This window comes from Nuphar pumila, chromosome 11, assembly GCF_984573655.1.
Source record: "Nuphar pumila chromosome 11, dmNupPumi1.hap1.1, whole genome shotgun sequence".
Taxonomy (NCBI): Eukaryota; Viridiplantae; Streptophyta; class Magnoliopsida; order Nymphaeales; family Nymphaeaceae; genus Nuphar; species Nuphar pumila.
In genome coordinates this window covers 112,150,326-112,174,698 of record NC_143259.1, presented here as the reverse complement: position 1 = coordinate 112,174,698, position 24,373 = coordinate 112,150,326, and the positions used below count along the sequence as shown (strand labels likewise).

The window sequence follows — 24,373 nt, the reverse complement described above, 5'->3', positions numbered from 1 at the left end:
TGGATACTGGAAGCACTGTTCATGTGGCAAACGACAGGAACTTGTTCAAGTCGTATGAAGTAGTGGGGGAGGGATGCAATCTCTTTATGGGAAACTCTTCCTCAACTAAAGTGCTGGGAAAAGTGAGTGTGGAAATTAAGTTCACCTCCGGGAAAGTCCTAACACTTGAGAATGTCCACTATGCTCCAGAAGTTCAGAAAAATTTAATCTCTGCAGATCTCCTGTCACGAAATGGTTTTAAGATTGTTATTGAGTCTGGGATTGTAACTGTGACCAAAGGGAAAATCTTTGTAGGAAAAGGGTTTGCCACTGGTGGTATGTTCAAGATGAGCATAAATGAAGCTACTACTTCTGTTTATATGGTTGACTCTTATTTTCTTTGGCATTCGAGATTAGGACATATAAATTCTCGTTGCATTCATAATATGAATAACTTTGGTCTTCTTCCGTGTCATGTGAAAATAGAACATAAACATAAGTGTGAGACATGCATTCAAACTAAGCTAACTAGACTCCAGTTTCCTAGTGTAGAAAAGAATTATAAATTGCTTAAATTAGTGCATTGTGATGTGTGTACGATGGATAATGTTTTGAGTCGTGGTGGCAATAGGTACTTTATTACCTTTATAGATGATTACTCAAAATTTTGTTATGTTTATTTGTTGAAACATAAATCTGAAGCATTTTCCAAATTTCTTCTTTATCTAGCTGAAGTACAAAATAGGTTTAAAACAAAGATTGTACATTTAAGAACAGATAAAGGAGGTGAATACTTAGGTGGAGAATTTGATAAATTATGTGAAGATAATGGTATTATCCATCAAACGTCAGCTCCTAGAACTCCTGAACAGAATGAAGTAGCAGAAAGGAAAAACAGAACACTTGTAGAAATGATGAATGCTATGCTTCTTAATACGGGTTTGCATTCCAACTTATGGGGAGAAGCTATACTTTCTGCCTGTTATATTCTTAATCGAGTTCCTTATTCTAAATCTGATAAATCACCTTATGAATTGTGTTTTGGTAAGAAACCTAATCTTAGTTATTTTCGTGTTTGGGGTTGTTTAGCATATGTTAAAATTCCAGAAAATAAAAGGAAGAAGGTTGGACCTAAAGCATTTAAATGTGCATTTGTTGGGTATGCTGAACATAGTAAAGCATATAGATTTTTTGACATTGTTAATGATGTTATTGTAGAATCTAGAGATGCATCTTTCATAGAACATAAAAATGCATTTGATTCTCTTCTTGATGGCAGCCGGATTATAGTAGATGAACTTCCTGTAAATGACATGATTGAATATTCTAATGAATGTGTTGATGAACCAGAAACTGAAGTTAGACTCAGTAAACGCATTAGAAAACCAACTAATTTTGGTTCTGACTTTTATACATTTCTAATTGAGAATGATCCTGTGTCTTTTCAAGAGGCTATGTCTTCTCAAGATGCTGCCTTTTGGAGAGAAGCTATTAATGATGAAATAGAATCAATTATGTCCAATAATGTTTGAAAATTAGTGGATTTACCTGTTGGTTGCAAAACTATTGGCTGCAAATGGATTTTCAAAAATAAATTAAAAGCTGATGGTACAATCGATAAATTTAAAGCACGTTTGGTTGCAAAAGGCTTTAAACAAAAAGAAGGTATTGATTATTTTGATACTTTTGCTCCTGTAACCAGAATATCTACTATTAGAATTCTGATTGCCATGGCTGCCATATATAAGCTTCAAATCCATCAAATGGACGTGAAAACGGCCTTTTTAAATAGAGAATTAGATGAAGAGATATATATGGAGCAACCTGAAGGTTTTGTAGTGCTAGGGCAAGAGCGCAAAGTTTGCAAACTTGAGAAATCCTTATATGGATTAAAGCAAGCCCCTAAGCAATGGCATGAAAAAATTGATAGTTCTCTGGTGCATAATGGTTTTAAAATTCATGATGCGGACAAATGTGTCTACAGTAAAGTAGATAGTGGCTCAATTATTATTATTTGTTTATATGTTGATGATATGCTTATTTTGGGTAACAATAGTGAATGCATAAATCAAACAAAAAGATTTTTATCTTCCTTGTTTTGTATGAAAGACTTGGGTGTTGCAGATGTTATTTTAGGAATCAAAATAATAAGAAATAAAAATGGCATCATATTATGTCAATCACACTATATTGAGAAAATTCTTACAAAGTATGGATATCTTAATAGTTCACCAGCATGCACCCCATATGATCCAAATATGAAATTGACTCCTAATGATGGTGCTAGTGTTCAACAATTAAAATATGCCAGTGTTGTAGGTAGCCTTATGTATGCAATGAACTGCACAAGGCCTGACATTGCCTATGCAATGAGTAAAGTGTGTAGATACACTAATAATCCTGGTCATCAACACTGGAATGCAGTGAACAGAATTCTTAGATATCTAAAGCATACTTTAGACTATGGAATTCACTATACCGAGTTTCCTGTTGTTATTGAAGGGTACAGTGATGCAAGTTGGAATACTGACTTTGAAGATTCCAAGTCTACGAGTGGTTGGGTTTTTACCCTTGGAGGAGGAGCAGTTGCATGGGGGTCTAAGAAACAGACCTGTATAACTCATTCTACAATGGAATCTGAGTTTATTGCTTTGGCATCTGCTTGTAGAGAAGTTGAATGGCTTAAGAATATGCTAGTGGATATTCCACTAGGTGAGAAGCCTATACCTGCTATTTCAATGTTTTGTGATAGCCAATCAGCTATATGTAAAGCAGGTAATATGAAATACAATGGGAAGTCTAGACATATTAGTCTAAGACACAGTTTTATAAGACAAATGATTGATGACAATATTATTTCATTGAAATATGTGAAGTCATGTCAAAATTTGGCAGACCCATTTACGAAAGGCCTTTCGAGAGATGTCATCAATAAAACATCGAGGGGAATGGGAATTAAGCCAATTAAGTCATCACCTAAGGATACCCAACCTAGAGCGTTGGAGATCCCACATGCATAGGTTCAATGGGAAACGAATTGGTGAATGACAGATATTGAGCATATTTATGTAAGCCCATTACTGATGTGTGCTCATGAGCTGTAACTAATATCAGGGTTGAGCTAATAGATCTTAATGAGTTTGTAGGCCTTAAGGCTAAGGTGTGTGTTACAGTACACCTAGACAAACTCACCTATATGAGTGTAGAAATGTGAGTCGTTTCTTATAAGAATTGGCAATTCTCTAGAGCACTCATGAATCCAGGAAAGCACAAGGCTCTAAATGTGCCAACATGAAATTCACACAATCGAACTTTTGGAAACCGATGTATGATTGAAAACTCTGTTAACAATATAAGGAGCTAAGTTCAAGGTAAGTCCACTTAGCACCTTGGTTAATTTAGGTTTTCTTTCAAATAGTGGGGGTTCAAGTCATGCAGACACTCTCACTAATGCATAGGTTTCTATGCAAGCCAAATATATTTTAAAACTAGTGGGGGATTGTTAGGAAAGTTTTAAATTATTAATGGTTACTACCAAAAGTGTTTTGAAAAGTTTAGTCCTATATCTAAGAGAGAAAAGTTTTTCAAGAGGTTTAAATAGAGAGTTTGTAATCTATTCTTTACTTTGGTAAGCCTTGAGTATTTAGGTTGATTGCGGACGTTGCTGCGCATCGTGCAGCAACGGACGCGCCGTTCGCGCGCGCGCGCGTGCGTGCGCAAGGACGCTTGAGGCGCAATGTGGCATTTTGATGGCGCACTTCGCACGCTCGCAGCGGTGCGAGGTGCATATGAGGCGCAAATATCCATTTTGATTTTTCGGTTTTGAGACATCTGGCCGTTTGAAAGGTTTTAATAGCATTTATATTGAGTTTAAGGCGCTTTGTGACTGTTGGACGGTTTTGGAGGCCTTTGATTGACAGTCAAAGGTGGGTGACCGTTCAGGTACCTTTCATCCTATTTTCAAACTGTCAGATTTATGGCCTTTAATCTCATTTATCGCAAAACGTTTTGACCTCTCTAAAAGGTTATAAATATCTTCTATTTTCGTCTTTTGGATATCAGAATTTCTGACTCTCCAGTTTTCTCCTTTCTTTCTTCTCGGTTTGGCTTGCAGAGTTCATGTGTGGGAGAGGTCATCTGTTCTTGCGAAGCAGTGACTCTCTTGAGGTTCAAGCCTAGTTGTATCCTGGGAACTCAGTCGTAACAAAACCCTTTTTCGCATCTTTGGAATTTCCGGAGTGGGGCGATTGAAGTTCTAAAGATAGTGATCTTAAGAACGTGCCTCTAGGCTTGAATTCTCTTTTCTGAAATCCTGTTTTCACTACGTTGGTATAACAGAAAGGCCTTTCTTGGAGGCTGAAGTGCGATGGCTAATGTGTGTGGTAAGAGACCAAGGAATCATAATCAAAAGTTTTACATGTCTGATGTAAATGTTCGTTTTTGTTGAGTTTTTCATTTCTATTTGCATCTATTTTCTTTTTCAGGCTGATGTAGACATGAAAGTTTCGATCAGCATATATAGATTCAGTACTGTTAGAACACACCCCACAAACTATTAATGGAAGAATGGTTTTTAAGCTTTTGAGTATTTGAATAAACATAGAAATGTGGGCATGTGTACATTATGCAATTTCTAGCTTTAGTTGTACACTTCTACAACATGGGATGAATGGCAAGGTTACAACCTTGGTTGTTTAATGTGTAGCTTATAATATACTTACCTAAGAACAGAACTTGGTTTTCGCCATTTCGATCTGTTTGAGAGCCTTGCATTGCCATGGAAACACCATTTTTATGTGTTGCCAAAATATGGTGTTGAGCATGGAGTTGCCTAAAGCATCCTCTTGAAAATGGTGTTGAAATGTTTTGTTGGGGCTGCCAATTCCATTCCCAATGTGGTATTTTGGGAACACCACATCTCCTAATCGGCTGAGTGCGCATAAATAGTGGGGGAAACTGCAAGATACCTTCCTGAACACTTCAAGACCAATGTTATCAGTGTGTATCGGACCGACGTATAGGCAGAAAATCGATACTCTTCACCCCATAATCGACTATTTTGAATAAATGCAAAAAATAGTAAAAATTATTTTTCATTATTTTAATGGTTTTAACACGTCACGTTATGATTGACACATAATATTTTTTATTATTTTCTGGCCGATACAGAACGATTCACTTGAGCATCAGTATCGAACGATACAGCTGAATTGGTGGCCCAACGGTTCAGAGCCGATACCGACACTGACAACATTGTTCCAGACAGAGCATTATCTGCATCATGTGACAGGTTGTGTTATCAAAATCTGGTGTTTGAAGGAGTTGCCTAAAACATCCTCTTGTAAATGGTGTTGAAATGTGGTGGGGGGGCTGCCAACTCCATTCCTATTGCAGGTAGAGGTGCTCACTTGGCCCGCCACCCTGGCTCAGCCCACCATAGGCTGGGCCTGGGCGAGTAAACTTGGCCCTGACTTGGTCCGAGGTGGGCCAACACGGGCTGACACAGCCCGGCTCAGCCCAAATACACACACACACAGATATATATATATATATATTCAACTCGGCCCGGCCCATTTAGGTGCACGAGCGGAATGGGTGGGCCGTGGGCCAGCCCGAACTGGGCTTTTGGCCCAGCCCATCAATTGATGGGTCAGACTTTGACCAGACTAGGCCGTTGCCCACCCCTAATTGCAGGGCATGAGAGCATTTGGGGAAACTGCAAGACGCCCGAGCCTTGGCTGCTTCCATTAATGAGACTATGATCAGCTCTGGTTAGTGACAGACTCGTTAGCGTTTAACCTTGTAAGGGTGCGAAACCTGGGAATTTCTGTGCAGACTTCTGCAGCACACAAAGAGACTAAGAGGGTGTATGGACTGTGGATGAAAGGAGACATAATGAATAGAAGGATTACTACAAGAATTACATGAACAAACAGTATTATTTCATCTTTTTTACATTGAAAATTTGTGGATCTTATTCGGAAATCCTGTCGGGCCTGGGTCTGGAATGAAATTTCATATTGTGGATCTTACGCAGGGGACTAGCTGGAATTTCCAAAATTAATCATCGTTTCTCCCCACAACATGAGGTTCCAAACAGAGCCTTGGTATATTAATTGATCTGTTCTCCAAGGTCAAGGGTGTGAGAAAGGGAGAGGTGTGGCTAGGGATGTAAATGAATTCAATGCAATTTGGCTGTAGTACTTACTGAATCCAACCTAATCAGATATTGGCTAATTGTATTCGAAGTTGGCTTTAGATTTAGATGGAAAAGGGTGGAACTGAGTCCAGATTTTTACATGTATATATTCAGATTCGGATGTTCATCAGGTTTGAATATCCATCAGTAATCAGATGTAAAATCTCAAACTAATGTTAAAATCGGTACACTAGGTGAATTGGTTTATTAAATAATGAAAAACTCGAATCAAATTGTCTAACAAAGCGCATTTGATGCTATATAATATTATGAAAAACTCAAATCAAGTTACGGATGCTATATAATATTATGAGAAAATCATGTCCAAGAAAAATAGACTAAGGTGAACCGAAATTATGTGCTTTAGCATGATGAGGTGGAAAGCATTGGACTTCAACAAGCAGAAAGAAGTTTATATACTTCTCTTAACGAGTTATATTATACAAAATTTTGCAAGATGCAATCTAATCTTTAAGATTCACCAAACTGAAAACTTTCATGTTTTAACTCTGCAAAAAAGGAAAATGGAGTTTAGCCAACCTAGGACAAAAAAGCCAATCTCTAAAGCAACAGAAAGCTCTAATAATTAGAAAAACTGAAAAAAGGACACACACACAAGGCATCCTGCATAATAGTAATAAATAATCCAAAAAAAACAAATATGTGAAAACATGCATACTGCAGTATGAGAATCTAATGGTCTCCTTTGAAGCAGAAAAGTAGAGGTCATCAGATCTGACTCCATGATGGTATTTGAAGAAACTGAGTCATGTACAATATGATCAACAAAGAAGCTTGCACAGAAGCAGACCACTGGAGCCACATACATCTGATTACATCACAATAGCCAAGGAGAATGTGCAGGACACAGCATCATGATAGAAAAAGAAGCCATCCAGAAGCACCCTATTAGAGTCGCTGATTCAATCACAATATCTAAGGAGAGTGTGCAAGACACATTACAACTGATTGGAAAAGAAGGCATACAGAAGAAACTAATTTCCTGTAATAACCTATAACAAATATCTCCAAAAGAATGGTCAAAAAAATCATAATAAAATATGATGTGAAATTACTTTACAACAAGTAATGTTACATGGAAAGAATCAACCAAAAAGTTCCTTCCAACACTTATCAATGGCCACTTGCACCCTTTGTCGTTTGCAAATGCCCTGTATTATTTCCCAAGTATGAACGTTAGGAACTAGTAATTTTTGCAACATTGTATCTAGTACTTTGGAAGCAGCCATCACCCTTCCTCTATTATATAATTGACTGACCAGTTCGTCCATAAACTTGCAAGCACCATTTGCTGCTTCACCATTCAATAAACTCTGCAGGAAAATATTGCATGTAACCAAGTCCGGATCAACACCTCTGTCCATCATTGTGTTTAGCAGGTTAATAGCACGGGACACTTTGTTTTGTTTGCACAAACCATTAAACAAGATATTATAAGTAACAACATCTGGTTGACACCCCCCACATAGCATTTCATTGAGTAGCTTGAGACCCTCATCGACTCGATAGGCATTGCAGAGACCATGAATAAGTGTACTATATGCAACAACATCATGCTCAACTCCATTATCAATCATTTGCTGCCACATTATCATTGCCTCATCTATCTTTCCTTCACCACAGAGACCTTGAATCAGTATGCTATAGCTAACTGCATTAGGAGAACAACCAGTTGCCACCATTTCCTTCCATACAAGATTTGCTTCTCTGTTGTTCCCAAACTTGAAAAACCCTTGCATTAAGGAGCTATAAGTTGTAACACTAGGGAGACAACCATTTTCACTCATCTCCCTCAAAACCCTCATAGCTTCAACCATGTTACCATCTCTACAGAGCCCATCAATGAGAGCACTATAAAGAACTGTATTTGGCTTACATTGTTGATTGATCATCACACTCCACAATTTCAGGGCCTCCTCTGAATTGCCCTCCTTAAACAATCCACTGACAAGCACTGAATAAGTAAATTCATTTGGTTGGCACCCCTTTTCCATCATGAGAGAGAAAACCCGAAGTGCATCCATAGACCTTCCCATCTTCACAAGGCCATTCACTATCGTACTATAAGTTATACTATTAGGCACATAATTGCTTGAAATCATCTGATTCAACAGTTTAACTGCCTTCTCTAACTTCCCTTCAATGCACAGTCCATGTATAAGTGTGTTGTAAGTGACTTCATTTGGAACACATCCTTTAAGCAGCATATTCTCAATAAGATTGGATGCCCGATTTAAATTTCCATTTTTGCAGAGACCATGGATCAACACATTGTAGTGCACAGATGTAGGGAAGCAACCCTCCACCTGCATCTCATCCAACAATGCAATTGCCTCATCTATCCTATTCTCCTTGCATAATCCATCCATCAATGTACTATATGTGAATGCATCTGGTTTACATTTCCTAAGAGGCATCTCCCTGAATAACTCAATAGCTTTGTCAGTTGAACCTTCTCTACACAAAGCTTTGATAACCAGATTGAAGGTAAGCACATTTGGCGAAATCCCATCTTTCAAGTGTCGGGAATAGAACTGGTATGCGCGATTAAACTGACCAGAGTTCACTATGACATTAAGAACTGAATTGAATGATCTGATGGTTGGTCTGCATTCAAATTCACAAAACAATGAATTGAACAAACTAATGGCTTCATCAACACGACGAGATTTTCCAAATGCTCTGAACACTAGTATGAATATCTTCTCTGAGAAAACACGATGCTCCTTCTTCATGTGATAAAAAACCAGACTTATTGAAACAAAATCCCCAGAACTCGCATACTTCTCAACAACCAGATAGAATGACAAATCCCCTCTCCTGTAAGAACCCAACCGAGGGGAGTCCCTAAAAATCTCATCTGCTATTGGGTTTTCATGCTCGTCCTTCCTCTCAAGGTTCTCCAATAGATTTGAAGAAAACCAACAAAGAGAAAGCTGAGAAAGAGAGGAAGAACAGTGCTTAAATGCAAGAGAAAAACTATGATTCCTTCTGAACAATACCCACATGGAAATTCTTCTGGATGTTGATGAAATCGTTGTCTTTAGTCCACACAAGGATGAAATGCTTCAGGAAAAAACCCTGAATTCCGGTTTCTACTGTCTTACAAAGAGTCTTTTGCAGTGAAAAAAAGAGAAGGGTGTGAACATGGCTTCTTCTTCGATTAAGAGGGGCGAAGAAAGAGAGTTGCAGAGACTTCCTTCTCCCCCTCTCCGTCTCTCTGAACACTCTTGAGTCGTAGCGGCTGTATCAGGTGAAGAAAGGAGAACTTGCTCTCTCTCCCCGTCAGACAGTAACTTGATATAAGACATGAAAGTATCGATGGCTTTTAGATTGCCACCTGAGAAGAGCAGTTATCAATCAGAAATAGATCAACGATATCTGGTTTGTCTAGTAGCACACCCTATGCATTGTACTACTATGTAAAAAATGTAAGAATCGAAGAATCAGTCACCTCTTTTACAAAAATGCAACACCACAAGAAAGTACAGAGGCCTTTTAGATGGAAATGATCTCAAGCAGCCCTAGCCTTTAAATTTGAATCTTCAACTGCCCCATAGACTCAGAAGAGTTTGAAAGTAAGATTTTACCCTTCTCTTTTTTCAATTAAACGAGAACTGAGTAATGAAAAAAAAAACAAAAGCACCCACCGAAAGAGAAACCGATTTAGGCAAAGACTACACTTCAAGAAGCACTCCACATAAAAAACAGGTCTAGTAATAACGTGGGCATGCCTAAAATTGCTATAAAAAGAGGTGGGTTTTACCTCAAATTCAGGGCTGTCCTAGTAAATAGATTGTTATTGGAGATAGTGTAGCAAAAGGGTTGCAGTGTTTCTCTTTCTCTCATCAGAAACAACTATCTCAGCAAGATGGGCAGTCAGAATACTGCTAAAATCTAATCGGCTTTGCTTCAGTGGTTAGGTCTTTCCCAGGAAATACGGCGTTCCTAGGGGGATTTGTGTGACGCTGGGGATCCAAAATTTCTCTCACCATGAAAGAGAGGCCGCAGCAACATGGGTGGGTCCGATACGGATGGTGGGTATTCCATGAAAACGCAGGATGTTGTCTCCAATAGACGAAGAGAGCATAGGGTTGAGGATGGTGTAGGGTTTCCCAAACAGATACTGAACGGAATTGAGAGCGAGAGAGAGAGATCACCTTGGGAAGACGCCGGATAGCCTGAGAGGAGCCAAAGGCCAGGGAGATGCCGGAAAGGCAAAAGCCTAGAGGAGTCGAGTCGAGAAGGGCGTAAATGGATCCGATAGGGGCTGGATCGCAACGATTCAAATCACGAATCAGAACTTTTTTTTCTGTTTTGATGACAAGGAACTAGGGCTGTCAACGGGTCGGATCAGGGCCGCGTCAGGGTTGACCCAGACCCGTTCATATAACTAATAACCGGGATTTGGTAGGGGTTTTGTCGGGTCACGAAAGTAGAATCCAAAATCCATACCCGCATAATTTTAGCTTTTTTTAATATATATATATAATACTCAAGTCGGGTTGGGTACCCATAAAAAAGTAAGGTAGAGTCTGGTACCTAGCAAAACTCATGACCCAAACCTGGCTCAAATATTGCTCGGGTCAGGTTTGCGTCGACTCGAATATTATTCGGGTCATCCCTCTCTATGCTCATAACCTGGAATTCAAGTTCGGGTCAGGTTGGGTACCCGATACAAACCATACCTGCTGACAGTCTTACAAGGAACGTTTGTGGAAGCGAGGAAAACCCTAGGTGAAGCCCAACGTCCACCTTGCCTTACATAGCCCATCTCCAAAAGCTATGGATCCAGTGCCTTCATTTCAATACCCTCCCAGCCACCTGCTGGCCATGTCGGCGACCACTATCGTGGTCAAATTTGAAGGAGCAAGTTTGATTTTAGACCTTATGTCACAAATACTACTATAATACAAAAAAATGATATTTTGAAAATATCACCAACTTTTATAAGTATTGTGAATTATGACAATGCAAACACAGTAGAAAAAAGTTTTAATATACTCAAATGACTTTACGACAAAAATGATGTATTTCCTAAAATACTTCACAAATTACCAAATTTGTCGAATATCGCAGGTTCTCAAATTTTTCTTGTCGCTTTTACCCCTTGCAGGTATGAAATGAATTTTTTATTTTCGTACATCAAGATGCTAAAATAATACACCCACAACTTCTCAACAAAATCACATTAGAGGTTGCAAAATTTCAAAAAAGCATGCAAAAATCCAAACAATTTACAAAATTTGAAACAATTTGTGAAATTCATCATGAGTTTCGCAATGCACGTTGCAAAAATCCTTTCTAGTGTTGTGGAAGCTCGTATCTTACTAATTTCAAAACAATTATTGCACTAGTATTGTGAAAATTCTTTTTCTTGCAAAATTTTTTATAAATAGTATAAAAGCAAAACTAGGGTTTCATAGAAACTAGGTTTTTTATGGTATCCAACCAGTGAAAAATTATGGTAATTTTTTCACAACCAAACAGCGATGGTGAGAAGATCGACAAAAAATCATCGACGACAAGAAGATCAACAAAATATCATCGATGGCGAGAAGATCGATAGAATATCATCAACAGTGAGAAGATCAGTAGTGCTTCTGGTAAGGGCATCTTCATTCTTTATTATATAAATAACACATCAAACAAAAAACAAAATCAAACAACTCCATTCACTGTTATATATATATATATATATATATATATATATATATATATACATAATTCAGTCATCTTAAAAAAAATAAAAATCAAACAACTTCAACTTTTATTACCGCAAGTGCAATGATCGCCTTCATCAGTTTTCATCCACAAGCACAAGTGCATCCTCCGACTTATACTCTTCATTGTCGCAAACTAACCTGCAACACAATATTAAATTGAATGAGTACTTGAACAAAAGAAGCATAATATTGAAAAAATATTATATAAACAATAAAGGAGCATATCATAGTCTACTTTGTAAATGCATCAAATACTCACACATTACTTCCTAATCGTGTATTCACCTATTGTGGCCAAGCTCTTGACATATATTGTACTTGTATGTCCCTACCTTCTTGTGTTTCGTTCTCTATCTCTTCACTTTAGGTCACTCTGCTTTCTTTAATTGGCGTTGGTGGTAAAACGAGAATAAGAGACAGAAGAGTGACATGTGGGACATTATCGACCATCGAATATAATAGATAAACACCATATGCAGCTCAATACAATTCAACTGTACAAAACTTGTCTTCGTACAAAATGCATGTGTTGGCATGCTTGCAAGGAATCCTGCTAACTTTTCCCCCTTCACAAGAGCATTGCATACTCTTAATATCAATATAGTACCCATGCTTTCAGTCACAGACTTCGTAAAGATGGTGGAGGCAATGCACTACTACCATGTGTAGCTTTTATGCTTCTATCTGACGCTCTTTAATCTTTGTAATTATATCAGGCACCATAATGCTAGTCATTTTCTCCTCATTGGTTCTTTTTTTCTCATAGAGTTTTATCAACATTAGACGAAGCCTCTCAAAAATGGGATTAAGGGTTTGTCACATATGAGAAGAATCTACAAATTAAAGTACTATGTTATATTAGAGGTTAAGTACTTGTACCTTCTAGCAAAAAAATAATTATTAGCTCAATGTATTGGTTTTATAATATCAACAATATATTTGTATGCTTGTTCATTTTTTGTCATCTCGTAGGTACATTGGTGGTGCACCAGTATGCACTAAGTGGTGCACTAAATTTTTTCAAAAAGTTCTCAATCAAGTGCTTCATGCAATAACCATAACAATAGTTACTCCATGTGCGAGGGACAACATACAAAAGTCCTTTGTGCTTATCTGAGATAAATGTTCATTGTTACTTAACCTTGAGCTTATCATCGTTGTAGATATTTATTTGGTTCTTCAAATGCCTAAAAAACCACTTTCATGACTTCTTTGAATCCTTATCTACCACTCCAAATGCTATAAGAAACATATTACCGAAATTATCAATAGTGTGGGCAGACAACAGAATGCCCATGTAATTTTCTTTTAAAAAGGTGTCATCTACCATAAGAAGTGGAGGGCATCCTTTGACAAATTCATCGATGCATGGTCGGAAGAATATAAACATGTACATAAATCTATTGTCTGTATCAGTCTCAGTGAACACTATCGGTCAAAGATTAGTCATCATCAAATGATGACAATAAGAGAAAAACATCCTAAAAACCTCTTTGCAATCCATATATCATCAGCCTAGTCAATTCACACTCATGCCATGAGGTCGTTCATGATTTCTTTTTTAGTTATCTGTGGGTTATCGTGCAAGCATTCGTGAATAATATATAAAATTTACTTTGAAGGCACTTTTCTCGCAACAAGGTTGCCCACTGATCCACCATATGTATGCTGGCTTTGATACCTGTTCACTTTAAAAAATATTGTTTTACATATCTTTGTGCAGTGGATCTTTCAGAGGCAATCTACCATAATCCTTGGGTTCTTTCTTGTACATACGAAAGTGACTGTTATTGTAGTTCTTCACAAATTTTGTTTTAAGATTATTCCTAACCACATGATCTCTCAAAAACTCATGACAATGCTTAAGATCACTAAACCATTTGCCGCAAGCAATATCGCGATCATTTTACTTCGTTGATAGGTACTGAAATTATTTACATTCGTTAAGTTTTTCATTGCTCCACTCATCATACAATTGAGAAGCCTTTACATCAATTATTTTCAATTGCTCTTCATTGAATGAGAATTCGCTCATTGAGAACTAAGGGTTTGACTTTCTAAATATCATTCATGCATCATTCTCACCCACTAGCACTTGTTTTAAATAATCACTAATTTGGTCATCTCCTATCATTTTTTAGTCTAACTCAGCCAATGTAGTATACACAAAATCATCACTATCATCTAATTATGCATTGTTCCTGTTATCGCTGCTAGCGTAAAATGATTGATCGGTTGAACAAAATAAATCAAAACTCGTCATATTTATGGCTCTCTTTGCTTCAAAAAATGCAATATTCCTGCAATCCCAACTTTTAAAATTAATTAAAAAATAATACCTTCAATTTAAGCATAAATTAGAAAGAGCTTCAACCTTTACCTATATTTGTCATCTGCGTTGGAAGGCTAGGTATCATATAACATCATGTGATGAAGATCATTGGCACTGATTTGTCCAACTGGTTTCACATCATTTGCATTGATCATCTCATCATTTTCTGTTAGGAACAATGGAATGTTCGCAAGAGGAGTGAGCTCAATAACTGGTGGCTGAGATAGACGCATATTATCTACAATATTTTCATCATTTTATTATTGTACATCGCTTTTGATCATGTCTTGTGTAGCTTTATTAGCAACTAAATAAATATTTCTCTTACATAACATTGATTGTACATCATCACCTTCCAAGAGCTATGTTCAATTATCTTCATCCAATTTTGGAGTGCACTCATACCGAAGGATAATTAACTCTTTCATATATTTGGTTTTTTGAGACATTAATGCCAGAAATTCCTTATATTTGTTGTTTTTAGAGGCCATTATAAATATTCTAAAAGAGTTGTTCAATGCTACAATGATTTACAAATACCATTTCAACAACCATTATAACTGCCTACATCAACTATACAATGCATCACTAAGTTAACAACTCTAAAAACCAACAACCCATAATAAACCACAATACCACACAACCAACCCTTAGCCCTAATCAAACAAAGATAAATATTGACAAAATAACTGAATATTGACAAGAAATAAACAAAAATAAGTATTTATATGTGCATTTATATGGGACAAAAACCAAAAATTATCAAAAAAAAATTAAGTAAAGTCACAAGTTATAATGCCTCAAAATTTTAACCCGAAAATCACAAGATTTTTTTTTAATATTTTTAAAATTAACAGCAGAAATCATTTGCTAAAAAGATCAGTTAAAATGATTGGACATGTTACAGATTCATCAAACCATATACTGAATTAAATTGAATTTATCAATCACATAAATAACTTAATTCAGTCCCATGAATTTAAAATAACATCAGAGTCAAATTTAGTGTCACACCAAAAATCTCTAAAAAGGGAAAAGATTGGCTATCGACTTGTCAATATATCCTATCATCGTTAGGCCTCCTCAATCAGTACCCGCATGATATTTTTGGATCAGACTCATCAGGCCCTCAAGTAGAAGGTACTAACTTAACACTGGTAAACCAAAAGTAGTATGCATGTGCATATTTCAATAAATTCAAACATTAATTCAGGCAAGTATAATATTAAAAAATAATTAACAATCTTATGCATGAGTAGATAAACAATGCATGCACTTACTGATGAAAAAATGATAGCCTTTTCATGCATTGAGTGACTTTCATTACTTTTATTTAAGTTTTTTTTATGTTATGCATGTCATAACTTTATAAACGCAAATACACTTAGGGTTTCACTTTTTGGCTCTTTTGAGTACTACACAAACTTAATCTAGATCAGGGTCATGGTTCAGGAGAGATATATTTAAACAAGTTGTAGCTTAACCCTGGTCGAACACCTTTCACCATTCCTAAGTGAGGGATGGCCTAGTCAAGAGAGCTCTCACGACCTCTAACTTGATATATTAGACTTCACTCATGAGTTCATTACCAAATACCCTGTAAATATTATAGAGGCTTTCCCTCTTTCCGTGAATGAGGAAGAACAACCTTCTATGCTTAAAACTTGGTTCCATGTAGCTTAAAGTATATTGCTTATCATCTCATTGTAAGTTTCAATAGAATTAATGTTCATACCATATTCTTTTAATTATATTAATTCTATTGTTTTTTTATGCACACACACAATGAATCTATCACTAAGATTCGTGCTCCCAATTTAGGCACCTTGATGCATAATTCAATGTCAATAATGTTTTCATGTCTTGCATGCTAATTCTAATACATTCACCTATATTTACACATTCATTCTTAGGCATTGAATATGATTAATAACATGCACCCACACATAGTCACATGCCACACTACAATGCACATTCATATGCAACACAATAGTAGTGTCCATTTAATGATTGATATGCAATAACAATTTAAGCAGTGTCATGCTTATTAGGGATTTAAAGCATGCATTTATATAATACTACAGGTCATAATTACATATTAACTTAGCATTCAAAACTATGCATTAACATAAGAAATTTATATTTTGCATAGCTAACCAGCTTATACTCAATTTCAAACCCAATTAGGCAAAAAATGTTTTGTTGTTACAACAATCACCATGTTGTACACAAACTGAGACCATAGCTCATTTTTTTTGTAGAGCTCATTTTTCTATAGTACATGAACATTCTTTTTAGTTTTCATATGCTACAAACCGTTCGTAAAAACAACTCATAACGCGGAAGATACAAATATTTTACCGAGTAGTGGTCGATTGCCATATTCACATCGATAATTTTACTCAAAAAAGTAAATAAAAATCAAATCATAGCATGCATGTCTTTTTTTTTCTTTTTGGTTACTACCCACACATCTGAAAATCCACAATTGATGCCATTAACACACATGAATCAATTTACCATGGGCATCAATTACAAAGAATGATACATGAATGGAATTAACAATAAATGCAAAAATAAATGATCGCATCATAAATCTAATGGTTTCCACAACACCGAATAAGATTAAGTTTAATAGGTCTATTATTTTTAAATTTATGTTAAACTATGTCATGATTAAACCATAAGTGGTTCGGTCCACCATGCTAGTTTGAATCCTTGTTGTGAATTTACACCCAAAATTGACATCACCTCTAACATTTTTTTCTTTGTTTTATTTTATTTTGTTTTTGAACAAACCAATCCTAGCCTCTATAGGGGTGGGTCAGGACTGGTTAGATCCAAGGAAATTCTCGGAACCGATCCACGAATGGATTAGCACCTTGTATCATAGCTGCAACACACAAAGAGACCCATACCCGACATGGTAGGACTGATCTGGTCCATTTATAGAGGTTGATCAGAATTGATCCACGAGTAGATCAGTTCTTGATCCTACTCAAATCGATTTTAAGAAAATCAGTTAGGAAAGTATGTCTGATTTGTTGGATTAATTTAGAAAAAATATCTTTATTTGTTCCTAAATTTGTTTATGCTAAATCATTGAAAATATAAAAAATAAATAAAGTATAATGCGAAAGCGTACCCAAATCCATTGTTGCACCAGTAGATCTTGATGGCATTAGATCTTTCAAAACCTCTATTGGTGGCCTTTCCTCCTTCTCTAAACCTAATGAGAGAGAGAATTTTTTTCTTAATATGGAGGAAAAAGAAACCGCTATTGTATATGGCTTTGGGGACCATAACCTAATTGTAACCATCCTATAGTCTTCTTTTCAATTTAGCTCATCATAAAATAAAAAATTGACATATGAGAGTACATAAGGTATCTACACATTATTATAACAATATTGTATAAGATGTCATATGGGTCAACCGTATAAGATCACTTTAAATGGGTCTTCAGTTTAGACAATTTATAATAAGTGATTAATTACATATGTAGGCTCACATAAAATATCTAACATGATTCCCATAATATGTGCCCAAACGGTTTTGATTTGCATTATATATATATATATATATATATATATATATATATATATATATATATATATATATATATATATATATATATATATATATATATATATATATATATATATATATATATATATATATATATAACTGATCAGTTCAGGACTCTTATGGTTCAAATAAAGAGGTTTAGGTCTACTATTATTCAACTCTAAACAGGTTCAAATTAGGGATGCACAAAACACTAAGCTAGCTCAAGCTTGACTTGGGCTTTGCTTGTTTAAGCTTGACTTGAGCTCATCTGTGATAGTAAATGAGTCGAACTTGTATACAAGTCCAAGCTTGATCAACATAAACAAGCCGAGCTTGTATACAAGTCTAGGCTTGATCTACATAAACAAGTCGAGCTTGATCAAACCACTAAACTCAATAGAGCTCAAAAAGCTTGGTTAAGCTCGCAAAAATAGTATATATAAAATATGTTTGAAAAAATATAAACAATTGTTTCTCTAACAGACAGGCTTTGGTCTTTTCTTGTAAAGGTCACGGTATTGAATCTGCTGCCAATATAACTTTTCACATTTTACAATAACCTAGCCTGCGTTTTTAGAATATGTATAATTTTTTTGTCACAATAGTAAAAAATGGTCAGCCTGGCCTAACACTGAGGCAATTGTAACCATTTTGGAGAGGTTGAGGATCGAATCCCAGCTCTTCAAAAGTGATTAATACTTTTTTTAAAAACTTGAATAAAGCTCGAATCGGCTCGAGCTCAAAACTGAGCAAGTATGGACAAGGCTGTGATGAAACTCTTAATTGGTTTGAGAGGTAGGTTTCAATTGCGGTAAGATTCCTAAGTGGTTTTGGAGTTGTGATAAGCTAGGACTCTTAAGTAGTTTTGGATTCTGTTTTCTTGGGATGGAAGATTCTTGGACATCATCCTAGAAGAACTCTATCTTTAGAAGTTCTTAGGGAATTGGGCTCTTTTTTTTAGGCATGACACACAAGTCGAGGCCTATGTTATCTCCTATGGATCACTCTAAAAAATGGATCCTTCCAGTTTTGGACCGGACTGGGTCCAGCGGGAATTTGTAGAACTTAGAGCCAACTTAAACAAAAAAACAGTGTGTCTATATTTACATACATTTTATATCATAGAGTTTAGATGGTTGAAGTATTTGACTTGCAAACCATAAGTTTATAGTTGAAATCATATTGCTTACAGCTTTGAAACAATATATTTACGGTGCTGAAGTAACTCATGCAATAGTCTCAAAGAAAGCTCAAACGATGTTCAACAGGTAATGGGTACCTGTACCTGAAACTGATTCAGGTGAGTAGATAGAGAATACCTAGGGGTGATAACTCTCTTTCATAAATGAACCAGCTCAATAAGTTCGATTTCTCTTATTTTTGAGCTATTTCTTTCTAAAAATTAACAAGCCAGCCATGAGCTTCAGCTGAGCTCAGCCTGCTGGAAGAACAAGCCGAGCTTGAACACCATTTGTTAGCAATATTTCAATAACAATAAATTTTTATATATGAAGAAATCAAAAATTATTTTTTAATTATTAAAAATTTAAAAATTACCCCGGATCCAATTTTTCAAAAGATTTTGAACCTGTATCTTAGTGGCATAGCTAATTAAAGAGTCATTTCTCTCACACACTAAACCCATACAAATCCATTTGGTTGCACTAAACCGATACAAGGCCATTTCATTACACTAAACCGATACAAGCTGTGGTGAGTACAAACCAAATAAATAAGCTTTCTCTAAACCATTTGGTTACTTGAGCTATATTTCAAAATGAAGCTCTGATCCCACATATGCTTGTTATCCATGTTTAGAAAGCAAGTAAATTTTGGATAACTCATGGTTTTCATTTTATGACATGATGCAGCATACACTTGAACTATTTAGGTAAATTCTAACAGCATATTTCATTTTAACAAAACATTTCATGTTTTTTATTTTTAACAAAATTTAAGTCATAATGATTTACTAAAACATTTTGAAAAATGATTCACCCTTTTAATCTTGACACTCAAGAGAGAGCAAAATATAAAAACGGCTCGTCGGGCCCTTTTTATAAATGTCACTCTATAAGGGTGACATAATTGTCGTCGTTATATAGTAAAACCCCATAACAAAGAGAGTCAGATCTTGTCGTTATTGATCAATAACACTGAGATTTTCTGATCGTTATTGAACAAGATAAGGTATGCTTTTTGCGCCTTGAGACACGTTTTTAACAATGCTGATGTCACTCTATAATGGTGATATAACTATCGTCATTATAGAGTAAAACCTATAACAACAAAAGAATCTTCTCACTAATGATCTATATCATTGTGATCTTCAGATCATTAATGTGTTTTAACGACAATATCTAACGGTTAGAGAATCTTGCGGTTATACATGCCATTAATGGCGAGATGTATATGGGAGCAAAGCATTCCAAAAGATATCGAACTCACCATTATTAATACCAAAGGCCATGTTAGATCTAAGGTTGCTAACGGTTTGAATTTCGGATCAGAAAAAACATTTGGGAGTCAGATTGGATCCGAGATATTCAAAATTTGCAAAAGCCCCCTCTTGAATCCAACCCATTTGCAACCCTAGATCTCTCTATGATAACAGAGGGGTCTTAAGGTTCGAATCTAGTTGGGGTTTTTCGTAGCTTTTACTGGACCGATATTTAGCTAAGAATATCCAATATAATCTTTGGTTTTGAGTAACCAACTTGGGCAGAGTGTAGGTAAGGCTTGGAAACAAGCCCAGTTGCTTGTGGCTTGATTAATGTTCGGCTCATAAAGAATAAAAGTTCAAACGCCTAAAATTGGCTTGGCAAGCTGAATATGGATAATAAGTTCTCAGCTTGGATCAACTTATAGAAGCTCGTTAGGTAGTAAGAAATATATTTTAGAAATATTTTACACATTTTACATTTTTTTTGCAATCCTATTTCTCTCTGCTCTAGAATAATATATATTTTTTATAAACAAGCCAGCTTGAACTTGCCTTGTTTAACTCGGACTCATTGCAAGCTCGAGCTCGGCGTGGCTCCCCACAAGAATTAGCCAAGCTTGAACACTTTAAACTCGGTTTGTTCAGCTCGTGTACCGGCTCTTAGTGCAGGATATGGTAATGAACTTTTGATTCAAAGAAATATGCCACAAATTTATTTAATTTGGATACTAGATTTTGAATTTCTCGGATCCAATGTTGGCTCCAAAATGAAGTTTTCCACTCAAATAAAATTCAGACCCCAATGTGGATCACCCATTCTTTAACTTTGTACACGTCCCTGTTTCCTCATGTTTATGTCAATTATTATATTTAAAGTTTGTTTTGGGTCTGAATAAACTAGAGGCGGACATTGGGCCAGGCCGGCCTGGCCTGGCCCAAATGGTACCTTAAATAAGGCCAGCCCTATTATTATCAGGTTCATGTTAGGCTTGGATTTTCTTGGTTCGGGATGATTCAATCTGTACTTCATGTCTAGGGCTGTCAAGGGTTCCCATCAGGGTTGACTCGGACCTGCCATATAACTAATAGCTGGGTTCGAGTTCGAGTTTTGTTGGTCATGAAAATAGAATCTCTAACCTGGACCTACATAATTTTAGAATTTTATTTTTATTATATATATATATATATATATATATATATATATATATATATATAATGCTCAGGTTGGGTAAGATATATAGCTAAAAAGCCGGGTAGGGTTGGGTGCACGGCAAAAATAATGACCCAAACCCAGCTTGCATATTGCTCGGGTCGACACCAATAATGGCACTTTCTATGCTCATACCCAAGAATTCCATTTCAGGTCGGGGCGGGTACCCAATACAAACGGACCCTTTGATAGCCCTACTCATGTTCCCCCTTACAATAATTTTCAAATCTAAAAATAATTGAAACCAAATGTAATTATGTGTCATTTATAGTCTTGTTTTTTATAAACAAGCCAGCTTAATCTCGCCTTGTTTAACTCAGACTCATTGCAAGCTCGAACTCGGCCTGGCTCCCCACAAGAATGAGCCGAGCTTGAACACTTTAAACTTTAAACTCCGTTCGTTCAGCTCGTTTACCATCCCTTAGTGCAGGATATGGTTAATGAACTTTTGATTGAAAGAAATATACCAAATTTTATTTAATTTGGATACTAGATTTTGAATTTATCGGATCTAGTGTTGGCTTCAAAATGTAGTTTTACATGTCCCTGTTTCCGTATGTTCATGTCAATTATTATATTTAAAGTTAGTTTTGGGTCTGAATTAACTAGGACATTGGGCCAGGTCGAGCTGGCCCAAATGGTGCCTTAAATAAGGCCATCCCTATTATTATCAGGTTCATGCTAGGCTTAGATTTTCTTGGATCGAGATGATTCAACTTTAATTTGGTTTGGGATTGGGGAAGGGCTTGTTTAGTAGTCAAGTCAACCAGTATGCAATCTGCAGCCCGGCCCCACTCATATTGGGATGGGTGCTTGAAATCCCATCAAGCTGTACTTCATGTCTAGGGCTGTCAAGGGTTCGCGTTAGGGTTGACTCGGACCTGCCGTATAACAAATAGCTGGGTTCAAGTTTGAATTTTGTTGGGTTATGAAAATAGAATCTCTAACCTACATAATTTTAGAATTTTATTTTTATGATATATATATATATATATATAACAACAACAACTACGCCTTCATCCCAAACAATTGGGGTCGGCGATATGAACCAAAAAAGAAAATCATTCTGGGTCTTCCACATTAATCCTTCTCCTCCAATCATTTCTATCCAACGCCATGTCCTGGGTGAGGTTCAAAGCATTCATATACTTTCCTATCATCTTCATTCATATATATATATATATATATCATGCTCAGGTTGGGTTAGATATACAGCTAAAAAGCTGGGTCAGGTTGGGTGCACGGCAAAAATAATGACCCAAACCCAGCTTGCATAATGCTCGGAATATTATTCGGGTTGGCATTTTCCATGCTCATACCCAAGAATTCCATTTCAGGTCGGAGCAGGTATCCTATACAAACCAGACCGGTTGACATCCCTACTCATGTTTCCTCCTACAATACAATAAGGATCTAATCTAAATTTAATTCAAACCAAATGTAGTTAGTTATCATTTATGGTCTTGTTTGTTTCATGAATGCAACACCCTCGCGCTATAGGCGCTAGTAAATGAACCAAACAAACTAACCTAACCTTGTTTTGCTCAAAAAAGTGTTCTAGATCAGGTGCTACCGCATACTAAAAGTGTGCAATCGCATTGCACCTGATCCTCTCTCTCTAGTCCGAGCCCAAGCGTAACTCATTACTAACTCATTACGAGCCTAACCCGAGCTCAAGCTGGCTCACTTAACAGAGATTCATTTTTTGAAGATGAGCAATAAGAAATGATAGAGTTTCCAAATTTATAAACACAATTTTTCCAAAGAATAATAAAGGAAAAAAAGTCTATGCTTCTCATATCCAAGTCCCTCCACCAACTAATTTGTTTATATGAACAAGCGATATATATCTTACACAGCGCACATTTTTTTTTGAAAGGCAAGATGGGGCTTAGGCAGACCCCTACCAGTTGCACACTATACCATTGGGTTTTGAACCTGCAACGTCCCAACAATAGGTGACGTGCACCAGCTGCTCCAACTAGACAAGGGTAGACCCCGTTGGTAACACACGTATGTTTATCATTAAACGTTTTTCAATTTATTTTAGCATAGGGGAGGAGATAAGTGCAAGGTTTTTTAGGTAATTTAGCACTTAATGTATTGAAAATTTACATTTAGATGATTCAGTTTCTAAGCATTTTAAGATAAATACTTACTTTTTAAAGAAAAACGCTTGGGTGATCAATGGAGAAAACTTTTGTTCAACCCTTTAAATTACTTTTTGGCCCTCAAGTATAGTGACAGACATGGATAGCTACAAAATGATTTTCAATCATTAAAAAAGAGGTTAAAAATGTCATTTCAAATCGTTAAATATACGATAAAATACTTAGGTGGTTGCCCTAAAAGCATTGTTATTAGTATCGGTGTGTATCGGCCTGTATGGTATGTGCAAACATCGATACGGCTTCATCCTTGAATCGGCTATTTTTTAATAAATGTAAAAAGTATTAAAAATCATTTTTTAATATTATTTTAATGGTTTTAACATGTATTACATTATGATTGGCACATAATATTTTTTTTATTAATTTTTGGCCCATAGAGAACGATTCACTTGAGTATCGGTATTTTTTTTAATTTTTTTTTTCTTGAGTTGTTTTTCATGAAACCAACCTACCTTACAGACATGATCTACATGATGCACTTAGTGAGAATGGGCTTTTGAATCATCTGACTACGACACGCAGGCAGGATTTTATAAGGCTTAAAAAATAGGCTGTGCGGACCATAAAATCTTGTTTTTTCATAAAAAAAAACATGATCCAAAAGCCTGTTCTCACTATTTTGAACATGTTGAATCCATCCATCAGGTTGGTTTGTATCAAAACCACCTGTACATAAGAGATGCAAACTCGTTTGTACTTAATGATGCCATTACTAAAACATT

The 24,373-nt window shown here is 36.1% G+C and overlaps 1 protein-coding gene across 1 annotated transcript; it reads right to left on the bottom strand.

Moving 5' to 3' along the window:
- Positions 1 to 7,076: 7,076 nt before the first annotated feature.
- Positions 7,077 to 9,685, bottom strand: EMB1025 (Pentatricopeptide repeat (PPR) superfamily protein). The gene is made up of 2 exons (XM_089981292.1): positions 9,654 to 9,685; positions 7,077 to 9,539 (listed from the first exon to the last, which is right to left on the bottom strand). Exon 2 carries the CDS (start codon positions 9,205 to 9,207, stop codon positions 7,285 to 7,287), a length of 1,923 nt encoding a protein of 640 aa, XP_089837418.1. The 5' UTR covers positions 9,208 to 9,539; positions 9,654 to 9,685; the 3' UTR covers positions 7,077 to 7,284.
- Between the last annotated feature and the right edge of the window lie 14,688 nt (positions 9,686 to 24,373).

Excerpts from the sequence above, each read along its gene's own strand:
- EMB1025 (XM_089981292.1), bottom strand. The coding sequence starts at position 9,207 with ATGTGGGTATTGTTCAGAAGGAATCATAGTTTTTCTCTTGCATTTAAG.